This window comes from Amphiura filiformis, chromosome 5 (genome assembly GCF_039555335.1).
Source record: "Amphiura filiformis chromosome 5, Afil_fr2py, whole genome shotgun sequence".
Classification (NCBI taxonomy): domain Eukaryota; kingdom Metazoa; phylum Echinodermata; class Ophiuroidea; order Amphilepidida; family Amphiuridae; genus Amphiura; species Amphiura filiformis.
The window spans coordinates 68,911,549-68,924,291 of record NC_092632.1 but is presented as its reverse complement, the minus strand read 5'-3'; the positions used below and the strand labels follow the sequence as shown (position 1 = coordinate 68,924,291).

General features: G+C 39.8%; 1 protein-coding gene across 2 annotated transcripts in view; it reads right to left on the bottom strand.

Moving 5' to 3' along the window:
* Positions 1-3,283: 3,283 nt before the first annotated feature.
* The window catches only part of LOC140153622 (uncharacterized), a 41,910-nt gene continuing 32,450 nt past the window's right edge, over positions 3,284-12,743 (bottom strand). For both annotated transcript variants that reach the window (XM_072176413.1, XM_072176414.1), the window contains exon 10: positions 3,284-5,830. In XM_072176413.1, the coding sequence (XP_072032514.1) occupies positions 3,408-5,830 (2,423 nt within the window). In that variant the 3' untranslated portion in view covers positions 3,284-3,407. The remainder of the gene's footprint in view (positions 5,831-12,743) is intronic.

Sequence of the window (12,743 nt, the reverse complement as noted above, 5' to 3'; positions counted from 1 at the left end):
GCAGATTCCCAGGAAAAAATGAATTTCATAACACACACATAATTTAACAAATCTGATGCTGAAGTTGTTTACAAATATTATACTTGGTACTTTCTGGTGAACAACCTGATCATAGCACATTTCATTTTGATTAAAGAAAAATAATCAAGAATATCATCGTTCATTTTCATTGTTAAAGAGCTTTTTGCCAGCTCAAAACATGCCAAAGAAATAAATGTCATGCCTTTTATGGTGCCTCTTCTACATTTCAATTTTTATGATAATATTGATTGAATTCTGCTACGACTATTTTCCGTTGCCTGTTTTTAATATTGCTATAATTTTGTTTCAATATTACCTGCTTTATATAGTTTTGGTGTGCTTATCATGCTTGCTGTAGTTTTGATGTTATTTGATATGTAATTTTGTATTTAGGGCCTATGCTGTGTATATCGCTATATCATGTTTGATGCTTTCTGTAGTTTATGTTATTTTGATATCTAATTTTGTATTAAGGGCCTATATATGCTTTGTAATTCGCTACTGGTATATCATGTTTAATGTACTTGTAATTTATTGTATAATTTTGTAATTAGGGCATGCTTTGTAAAGCGCTTAGCGACTTATGTTTTAAGCGCTTCATAAATGTTTCTTTATTATTATTATTATTATTATAATGTTAAAACAACCCAAAAACTGCATGGGAAGCCCCACCCCTTGACCCCAAGCAAGGGGCTCTGCCTCCTGGACCCCTGGATTAATTTGCCAACAGCAATCATTTACCAGGGTGCTGGCCACAGAATATAATGTCCACTACTGCAATTCAAAGTGAATCTTTTATAAGATTTTTGAAATGAGATTTGTAGAAAAGAGAACTGGCTTTCTTAAGCTGGAGAGTCAAAATACCTTTTATAGTTACTGCTCGTCTCCCATAGTTTCACTAGCTTGCGACACTTCATTCTTTTCAACTTTGGTAGTCTCCTCTTCATTCGCTACATTTTCCACCAATTCCTCACTAGCCTTTTCCTCTGCTCTAACTTTCTTCGGTGTCCTTTTCCCATCTGCTGGTAGTGGCCCATGCAAGTGTGGAGCAAGGCATTTCGGTTTATGAATATGGATGGGAGTACGTTTTTCCTTTTTCTCCTCGCCCCTGCGTAATCTTGCTCTGGGGCCATGTAGATGAGGGCTCTCACATACTGGATAGTGAACGTGTTTCTTAATACATTTTGGAGTGTGACGATGTTTTCTCCTACAAGGATGCCTAATCTTTGAATTGGGGCTGCTCGATGGAGTAGACTGGGTTGAAGAAGATTGACCAATCGACTCGGTTGTATCTGTGCCATATCCATTTTGTAGCTCATCTAACGTTGAGCTAATCTCACTTTGTGGACTCGCCATCCCTGCTTGTTCTGTCACTTCTCTTGTACATTTAGTTGGTGTTTGATGTCCTACACTCTGTTGGTGTTCACTCCCATCTACTTCACCACTACTTGACTCTAGTGATAGTTGGCATTCAGTATGTGGCTCCTTTGACTCTTGAACTTTATTACTGGTGATATCAGCATTAGGCAAGTCATTTTTATCAATTGCCTCTTTGTCGGATTGTTCACATTGAGATAATTGTCCGGATGCAGCAGCAATGTCTTTGTTTATTTCAACCACTGACTGGTTTCCGTCCTCCTGCTTGATACCATCGGACTCTATTCCTGGTTCACATGCTTGCTCTGTAAGCTTGCCTTCCACTTCTACTCCACTACTAGACTCCATCTCATTCTGACGTGTTGATTCATTGCTGGGTTGCTGCGCCGCCTCATCTGAAACCAACTCAGTTTTAGTATTTGTGTTGGGACGGTACTTCACTTTGATGCTTCTCCAATCCAGAACCGGCTCTGAACCCTGAACCAATTTTAAACCAACTGGAACCCCATGTTTATCACCATTTTCATTAAGACCACAAGTGACCTCATCCTTCATCTGACTATTGCCTTTTAATCCCTCCTGTAAAGTTCCTGCTCCTCTCAAAGATTTCTGTCTCTCTCCCAATTCTTTCTTTCTACCCGTATTGTTTACATATTTTCCCATCATATCCTTCTTCCTGTGAAACTTAACAAATTGCTTGGGCCATGACCTGGTGGACCTCCTTTTCACATTACATTGTTTCACTGGTAGCTGTGATGCTGTTGCAGAACTTTCCATACCTGTTCCCTGCTTTGCAGCATTTCCCGATGTAGTGTTGCCTTTCTTTTTCTTAACTGGCAGACACACGTAATGAGGACAGCGTCTTCTTCTGGCTTTGCAATTCTTGCACGGATTGTCATTTCTTCTTGTGTGCAAGTACTTTCTTGATCTTCTCACCAAAAGTTTGCCTGTCGTTGGTGGTTTGCCTGTCATTGGTGAATTTTCAAAGCGGGAAGATCTCCTCACTAGCGCATTGTTTACTTCTTCAGGACTACTCGCTTCGGACACAATCCCATTCTCTTCGTTAACGGCCTCTTCATCACCTTTGTTTTGCTGCAATTTAGCTCTCTCTTTTGTTTCATTCTTTTCTGGTTCAGGTACATTTACTTTTTGAGGATTTTCATCTTTCTTCACAACTTTTTTCTGCACCTTGGGTGTATCTTTTTTGACCTTCAATGGATTGGCATTTGGAGATGCAAGTGACCCTGTGCCAAATCTTATTCCTTGTGATGCAGAGTTTGTAGGAGTCCCTGTAGCCAGCATGTTCTTTTTGGTAAATTCTTGCATCTCACGGAAACATAAATCCTGTGACATGGCCGTTTTCTTATTCGGAGCGATGCATCTCAGCAATCTTCTACCCCTGTCTGGACGAGAGGCGGAGGAGAAGGTGGAAGAGGAGGTGGAGCCATCAGGGTACATGATTTCCATGCGTACGCCTAGTTGTGCTAATGATCTTTTTCGGCCAAGTACATCAGCAGGAGGAGAAGTAATAAAAGCGTATGAAGATGAAGCATTGACTTTACTCGGATTTTGTATTATCGGTATTTCTATAGGCTTCGAAGAAGCTGTCTTAGTGCTGGACTCACTAGACTGGATAAGCAAAGATGATTTCCCGGTGGACTTGTCAACCGATATGGTCGCCAAGGCAACAGTTTTCACATCTTTTGAAGCAGGCACCCAAATTTTGCTCTGGTCTATAGGAGGAGTAGCAGGAGATGGATTGGTTAGCACCTTCGTAAATTTTTCTTTCAGCAATCTTGGAGAACTCCTTGTGGGATATCGACATTCTGCCATTCGATGTGATGATTTATGCGGAGTGACTGCTTCTTGCGATACAAATTCTGAGTGTAACGATTTAACAACATCTTTTTCTGCAGGAGACTGAGACGGAGACTCTGTGAAACTGAAACGATTTGCCGGGCTACCTCCTCCTACCTGGTTCATCTGTGAAGAGAGCTCTTCAGGAGACTTCACTCGGGAGGACTTCTGGAAAACACAATTTCGCCTGAATTCATGTGTGCATTCCATCGCTTAGATGACCTCGTCAGCCTCTGCTTTTCTGGATTTGCTGCTGTAACAGATTTAGTTTCCTTGGGTAAACTCTTGGGTCTTTGTGATAGTAAATCTGACAGAATTCCTGATGAATTCCCCTGCTCTTCTGGATTTGCTGTGGTAACAGATTTAATTCCCTTGTGTAAATCCACAGGACTTTGCAATAGTAAATCTGAAAGAATTCCTGTTGAGCTGCTCTGAACAGAATTTCCGATATTCTTCTGAGCTCCTGCACCAGTTTCATCTTCTTTACTTTCCTTCTCGAGACTCTCTGGAGATGAAGAAATAGACATCGCCCACGTATCATCAGTTTTGTGTTTCTTTGGAGTCGCCCTAAGACTTTCCTCACTCGTTCTCTTCCCACTCATTCCTCCATTGTCAGTTTGATTGTTTCCTGTTTCTATTTCATCACTACCTGTCACTGCACGGTTCGGTTCTTGATTTAAATCACAATCTGCTGATGCTACTTTGTTTGCCAAGGGCTGTAAAAACTTATCTAATGTAGCTTGCTTCGACATTTCACACTGTTTCTTCACCTTTGCTGGTACTTTCTTGAAAGCAGGTTTCTTGGCGACAACTTTCGGTGCAGATTCTTCTTTTTGTGCGGTTTCGAGGGGTGCAGCTGGTTTGGGTGATGGCTTCTTATGGCAGAGTGAGCTCACACTGATAATTTGTACAGGTGATGTCTTTCTTGGTGAAGAAGACTTTCTGACTTTTGGTTTACATGAAAATAAACTGGATGTTTTGACCGCCATCTTTCTTGGGGATGCCACTTCTTTTTTGATAACTGTTTTGGCAGGAGATGATGATGCTGTGACTGCTGAACCAGTTTTGTTCTCTGGACCTTTTCCTAACTTCAGTTTCTTTTTAGGCGATGGTAATGCAGTAGATTTCTTTTGAATCTCTAGTGGCCTGTTCACTTTTTTCTGTGACTTGTCAATGCTTCCCGCTTTTTTTGGTGAATTTTTACCTTTATGCTTTGATATAAACTCCCTAGCCTTCTTTGGAGTTGTGCTCTTTTTCGGTGACTTTTGAGGTGTTGTGGAAGCTTTCTTTTTGACAGATGAGGATTCTTTGGCCGATTTGTCCATCTTTTTTGGAGTTGATGATTTGGCTGTCTTTTGTGGAGAAGGCACATTCTTCAGCATTTTACGAGGGTTTGGCGATTTGTTTTCAACTTTCTTTGGAGGTGGAGTCTTACCAAACTTGAACTTTTTCCGAGGTGCAGAAGGTTCTTTATTTTCCAGCTTTCTTTTGGAGCATGTGTGCTTAAATGGCTTTGCATTTGCCCCAAGGTTGGCCTGTTTTGCCAAAGCCGATCCAAGGATCGCTTGCGATTCTGAATCATTGGATCCTAGCGAGACTCTCTGACATAATACTGGCATAATGTTAGACAATGGTTTCAGCTGCACAACAGCTGCCTTACTGGTAGTCATATCTAAATTCTTGATACTGCTGGAGGTTACTTTGCCGTCGGGTGTCAAATGCACCGTGCCAAACTCGATGTCATCCGAGCTGCTGCTACTGCTGTTGTGACTGCTAGTACTACTGGCACTACCAACTGAGTTGGTTCCATTCCATGAAGCCACGTTAGAGTGCTGCATCTGCTGCCTGTGTCGTGCACACAGGTGTACACCAGACAACGAGTGGCGATGGATTTGTATCTGTGCCCTTTTGAATGCAAGCTGGCCAGTAGCTGGTCCTCTCATACTCATCCTGCTAGTGGTTTTCACAGCTGGTTGAGACACTGAGCTGCCATACTTATGACATACATGATGACCCTTGTGCTGAGGATGCTTTTGAGGATTCTTGACGTTCATTTCGACGCTCAAATGAGGAATGGACGACTCGTGCGAGTGCGCAAAACTGTCCTGGGATGTACAGCAGAAATGCGGAGGTGACCCGTACGGTGGACTGCAGTTTGAAGAGAGCGCTAGGTGTTTTCTACAGGAATTGCTTTGATCTTTACAAGGAGTGTAACATTGACCCTTTTTCTTACTACTTCCGCTACTTTTTTGATTACTACAAGGCGTTGAACTACACTGATTTGAATCGGTTAAATACAGACCGTCATTAGGTGATGCAGACACACTTGGCAAATGTATACTCAACTGTGCCATGCTGTCTGATGGAGAGGGTGGTGAAAGCGATGGACACGTGGAAGGCGCTGCCTTTTTCTTGACTGGTATGTGTGATGGAAGTGGTGTTCGTGGACTTTTCCCCATCAATTTCTCCTTACGTTTCTCCTTGCGTTTCTCCTTGGGAGTTGTAGATTTAGTACTGGTCTTCTTTGATGATTTTTTAGGTTTGGCACCTTGTTGTCCCCATCTTGATTTATTAACTGAAAGATAAAATACACCAAGGATTTATTGTTAGGTTTGTATACAGCATAAACAATGATACAAGCAAGTTGACAATGGGATCTATATTAATTGGTGGGTTTTTAGCGGGTTCGCTGTCGCCGTCAGACAAGTTTTACTGTTTAGAACTTTATAAACTGTGCAGGGGTCAAAAAATACTACTCTAGGTCGGCCAAATTAAAAGACATCCTACTAAGGTCAGAATATCTGAACACCGAAGAGCTACAAAACAAAAGAAAGAAGAGGGCTCAGCATTAGCTGAACATTGCTTGCAAAGAAGGCCATGAATCTCTGTGGGACAAAACCACAAAACTAGCACAAGTTTCCCACTTGGGGATGAGGTTGACCCGTGAAGCATTGGAAATCTGAGTTAGTGAAACTTCTACCATCAATAGAAATGATGGCAAAGACATCAGTCGTATATGTGGCGCTCTCAATTTCAAACAACCAATCGCAGAGCTGATAATCTCTACCACGTCCGCAATGAAGTGATATATACGCTCATCGCGCATCCACTCGTTGTCAAATGACCATCTGACGTCAATCTGTGATCACCAGGGCAGCCTATTTATTTAGGGGCAGCCTATTATTTAGAGGACAGTTCTAAACTTGTCCGACGGTGAACCCGCTAAAACCCACTAATTGTTGTGAATTCCTGTCGTAAAAGCCTATCCCACAATTTGGTTTGCAATAGATGTTTCATGAAAAAACACCAGGACTTTTTGAGTGCTTGACACCAATTTAATTTTCTACTAGTAGCACTGGCATTTATTATCCAGGATCTGAATTTGAAATCTCAGGACCATAGAAATATTCCAACTTGACCCAGACTGGACCGACAATTAAGCAATATAGCCTCTCCGGCCCCACCCAGGAAAACAGTTTGGTCTGAGAAATCGCTTGTCTTTAGTATGCGGTGAGCAGAATGAGGGAGCATGGGGAAGGGAGGGAGAATGACTGGAGTTGGTAGTTACCAAAGATCTTTTAATAAAGCTAGATGAGAATAAGTATATGTGTTCACATAACCGCCTCAACTCATTTGCATAATTTTGGAGGTGGGCTGATCGTATTCTGATTCGTCGGACACCTAACTTGCACCCGAATTTGCATAGTTTTGGAGGTTTCCATATTTGGGTTTACCTAATTAATTATTAATGACCCGGACGTTGTTTACATCATGACGTCATAGAGCTTGTTACTCGTCCGATTCGAAACACGAAAAGCATTTGCACTTTTCTTCCCATTAATGTTATATCATGAAATACCATATAGCGGAGGTGTTAGTTTTTTATATAAGGAAAATATTCAAACTGATGACCCCATGTTAACAATGGCTAAATATGCTGTATTAGTTCTGGAAAGGGTCCGGCGACGGTCCGCCATTTTTTTTCTTCAGATTTTGATGTCATTTAGTAGACTTGCTTACCAGGCGTTTTCATTATCCTAACTACAGTTTGCACATTGAAAAGTGAACTTCGACGCACGTGATGCGAAAAATTCTTGCCGTACCTTTTTTGATTCATTTTTCAGCCGGGACGGTTACGTTACTTTGCGGCCACGCATCGGTATAGGGATGACCAGTTCTTGTGTATATAATTCTGTGGTAGTTACTGACCTATATATCCTGGGATTCATTCATTCATTTCATTAACATTTACAACACATTGTAAATCCTTTCACCCATCACCATTGAATGACCAAACCCATCCTATGGAAGAGTTACTATGGGTGTTATTTATAAAATAATAATGTTCAAGTCCAATTGGATCATGTTAAATTCCTACTGCCATATTTGCTGTTGCACAGCGTCAACACCAGGTAAATAATTATTTTTGTACAGGCGGAAACTAACCAATAAGGTCCGTTCATACTACCACCGCATTTGCGATGCGTTGCTTTGCGATGCGGTGTGTTGTCGCACCGCATCAACTGCATTGCGATATCGCAATAAAGTTAAATACATTTTAACTTGGAAATGCGACGAGTTGCGTTGACTTGCGGCAAAAGTAATCGATATATCGGCATCGCAAAGCAACGCATCGCAAATGCGGCGGTAGTATGAACGAACCTATAGAAATACGCCCTGCAGTGAATCATGTGGCTCTACTATCTTCATTCAAGCCACTTACATAATAAGCTCAATTTATATTCCGTCGCTGAGCGACAAGCGATTGGTATTTGATCAATACAAAAGGAGTCCACCTCATTGGCTAAAAACCAATCGCTATCGCTCAGTGATGTAGTATAAATTCAGCTGTAGAGTTGTCTTCTATTCATATTCATATATGGTCATTTTCACGGTAAAGGGTGTAACTTTGGATTTTTAACATTTTAATCCGTAGTGTTCTAATAAAGCCACAGAATTCCATAATTTTTGGCCACATAAGTCATCTAGTTAGCAGCTACCTTGGGTAGCATAATCAGCTTTGGGAGTTACTGCGTTCACTTTTAGCAGGCTTAAATGTACTTAATATTGCCATTTGGAAAAACTATAAAAAACAGTAACATTTTGTAAAACCCTGTGTTTTCTTCAGTTAGTTCATGGATAATTTTTCTTATCCTGAAAGTACAGTCATATGTTCAGTAAACACTGCCACATTAGATTTAATTGTGAACGGCCCTGTATTTTTGAGAACCGGACTTCGATATTTGTCGTTTCGGAGGCGTCATTTTCCGTTAACAATTGTTAACAAACTTTGTGGGTGTAGCTTTGGTTCATAATTCTTGGTTATTTCTTCACTTCTTCTTGATTTATAACAGTTGTTATCTTAACTTGAAATGGGTAACAAAAATTAGCCGATTTGCAAGCTTTTAAAATTTTTATAAAATCTTGACTTCAAATAGCCGTTTTCCGTTAACTTTTTGAAGCCTCCGAAACAAACTGTTCAGCAAGCTTGTGCAAATATAAATAAAAGAGCTCATCCAATCTATTTATCAAAATGTAGCAAAGTAGATCCTCAAGTCACATGTTTTTAAATCGTGGAGATATATATCACCGTTTGAAAATGGGACCCAATACAAACTTTCCGTTAACAATTGAAGCCTCCGAAACAAATGAAGCCTCCGAAACAACAGTAAACTTAATTATCATCTATGCATATCTAAATTGGTGTGTTTCATACTGATATCTGCATTGTAATTATTACTTGATATGTGCAGAATGTCATAAATTAAAAAAAAAATTGACATTATGGTTAATGTTTGAAAAATATACTGATACCTTAAAAAACCTGTTTCGGAGGCTTCACATGCAAAAAACACCATACTTAACAAATGGGTGAAAAAATTAATGTGTGATAAATCTACAATATCTGCCGCATAGAATCATTGATTCAATACACACAAGAAAATAACAGCTTAGATGATCCCAACACTGTTGTTTTCAAAAAACTACTTCTGCAATGTTTAACAATTGTTAACATGACTCCTCCGAAACAAAAAAAAATGACTTGCTGAGATAATTTAATTTTGGTCACAACTGAAATTCAATACTTAGAAGCAAAGCATGAAAATTGGTAATTGTGATATTTTTTACCTATTTTTTTATGTCAACTTGTAGTAGTTAGCTAAATATTTTACTTTTATGATCACCTGTGTTGTTAACTGAAGCCTCCGAAACACAAATCGCTTGAATTGCCAATTCTAAAAAATAACTCCAATTCTGTGAAACTTGGCTGGGAGGTTCCTTTCATCAAGTAGTATTTGTACATGAAGTTAGACATTCAAATTATTTTAGGAACCCAATTAAAACTTAAAAAATATGTTTAAGGTTTGGAAATTTCCATTGTAAATGACACTTGATGTTAAAAATTTTCAAAACTGCAATTACAAACATATAGCAAAACATGGTATAAAATTTAACTTATATCTGTTGACTTACTTTGGAATGGAATTTCACATGTATTCCAGCTTTCATGTCAAAATTTTCTGAGGTTATGTAAAATACATTTTTTCTTAGATTTTAACCAAAATGTTATGCAAATGTCAAATTTTTTATTAGAAATCAAAAGGTTTAAGCCTTGAAACATTATTTTACTTGAATTTAAGTTGCTTCTATGCATGATTTCAGTAAACAGAAACATATTTAAGTGGTTTGAAATTTTGACCCTAAAAATCAAAAGTTACACCCTTTACCGTGAAAATGACCATATTAGATCTGTCTGTACAGTACTAGAATTGTCTTTCCAATTCCATTTAACAGTCAAAATCCTATTGTTGGTGGGGACAATAACCTTGTAGTGTCTATAGCATTGACAGCCTCAGTCACAATAAGAGCATATTCCTAAACTATTTGACGACACACTTGTAATGAGATTTGAAATGACCGCCAGTTGAGATCATTCCTAGCTATAACATAATGTAAAAAGAGAACCATGTAGCAGCGTTGTGCTATCTAGTGGGTCTGAATTTGGCTCACCGAGTTATGCATGGCGTATGGTGGTGTCATCTGCCATTGATATTCATATGTTAGATATTTGAATGCCTACATCTTGACATGGGTAGAAAACTATCAATATATCCTGTTATTTTTGGTTTCTATAAAAACATATTATAAGGCTTGCACTTGAATATGTGTTATTAAGCTCTACAATGAAATCCCAGCCTGTACATTGAAATCAAAAACCGACAAAAATCCGGATTTTCTAGAGTTGTTAGCATAAAACATGCATATATATAATTATAATATATGCAAAAATGGTACAAAAATTAGTCCATATGCTGATGAGTTGCTGTGGCGCATGCGCATGCGCAGTGGGAAAGAAACAACCGTCTGTATCATATTTTTAACTTAGCCCGAGTCCCTTGGCCCCTCTCTCTAAACTATTAATCATGGCGGAACAAAATGGCTATCATGGCTCTTGAAGAATTAGTGGATTCGGCCTACTATCATGACAATTTCTGCCATAAATATATTGGGCGATGATGCTTTGTGTCATTGGCCCCTGAACATGTTTAAAGCAAAAGCTCTTATATAACCTCTTGGCAGTTTTGTTTTAAACATGTTCCAAGAGTCACAAGTAAACTGGGCTGAAAAAGAAACTTATAATTTTCACAAGGTCATATCTTACAATCCTGCCCATCAAAATGAACCAAAATTACAGGATTACTCAAATATCAGTAACCAAGCAGTTGCCCAACTGACACAACAACAAAGTGCACTGACACAGAACAGCTTCATGGACCACATGTCACAGCCAACTTGATGTGTGTGTAAAGCAATTGTAACAGCAATGTGGACTTTCCGGTCTCAGGATTGCCTCACAAAAATAACTCGTAGCCAACAATCATAAATACACCCGACATAGGTGAACACAGACACATACGCCCCTGTGTGCCCCAACACTCTCTCACGAATACCTTTTATTTATTTATTTTGACTTCTTCATGCATCTTAATACAAACTATGTTGCCGAAATTTCCAGGCTGTGACGTGATACACCAAGCGGTTCCATGCCAGTGCGCATTTCAGTTGTGTCAGTAGGGAAACCCAGGGATGCCAGTTGCCTCCTGAAGTTGGGAAGGAAAATAATATTTCATAAAATACTAAAGGCGAAGCGGAGCGAGAGGAGCGAGCGTAGCGAGTGGAGCTTTCGCCCCTCACCGCGTGGGGTCCAGGGGCCCGCTTAAGGGCCCCTGGTGGGGTCCAGGGGCAAAGCCCCTGGTGGGGGTCGAGGGGGCGAAGCCCCCCGAAGCCAGACAGTTTCTGCACATTTTACACCACAGGGGAGGCTATTTTTAGGGGGAAGTTACATGTCAACAGATTAAAAATTAAAGCAAATGATTTACAAATATACAGCTAAAATTACAACTTACTTATGGTTTCCTGGTAGCTTTCCTATCCACTTCCATTGTGAAGATTGATCGCAAGATAAAGAGCAAATCCGATCGTAATTCGGCCCGTAATTCAATACCACACACGCAAGTTTAAAGTTTAAAGTTTATTAATATTTTATTGTCAAAACAAAACGCACGTTCATACGATCAAGGCTTCCATGTTGGATGAAGGCCGACATGTTGAATTTCCAGCAATCTTTTCTGAGTTACTCATCTGTAAGATCAGCCACAGACAATTGGAACATCTTTTCTGCAAAGCTTAATGAAGTTATGGATAAACATATTCCATCTAAAATGACTAGCTCAAGGCATTGCAACCCATGGATCAGTAACAGCATAAAGAGAATGAGTAACAAAAAGCAAAGGCTGTACAACAAAGCTAGGAAATCACAAAATCAAAGTGACTGGAAAGACTATAAAGACTTCCGCAAAACAGCGCAGAAGAAAATCCGTCAGAATTATTGGAGTTACCAGAACAACATGCTCAACGATCCTGAGGACAAATCTAATAAAACCTTCTGGCGGTTTGTCAAGTCCAAGAGACAGGACTCCTGCTGCATCTCATCTCTTAAGCAGGGTTCTAAGGTAGTCTTTGACAGCAGGGGTAAGGCAAAGGTGTTCAGCGAGCAATTTAGCTCAGTCTTTACATCAGAAGACACTTCTAACCTACCCAAGTTCAGCACTCCTGATTATCCAGCGATGAACGGTATAACTGTCACTCAAGAGGGAGTTACTAAATTACTCCAATCCTTAAACACCAAGAAAGCGACCGGTCCAGACTCAATTCCTTCACGTATTTTAAAGGACTTGTCCACAGAAATTTCACCTATCTTAAGCTGCATATTCCAACAGTCCCTGGACTCAGGTATCGTTCCACCAGCATGGAGAACTGGTCACATAACCCCCATATTTAAGAAAGGGGACAGAAGCACTGCTGCGAACTATCGCCCAGTATCCATCACATCAGTTTGTAGCAAAATCTTAGAGCACATAATATTCAGTCAAATCATGGATCACTACGACCAAAATAACATTCTCACAGACTACGCAACACGGCTT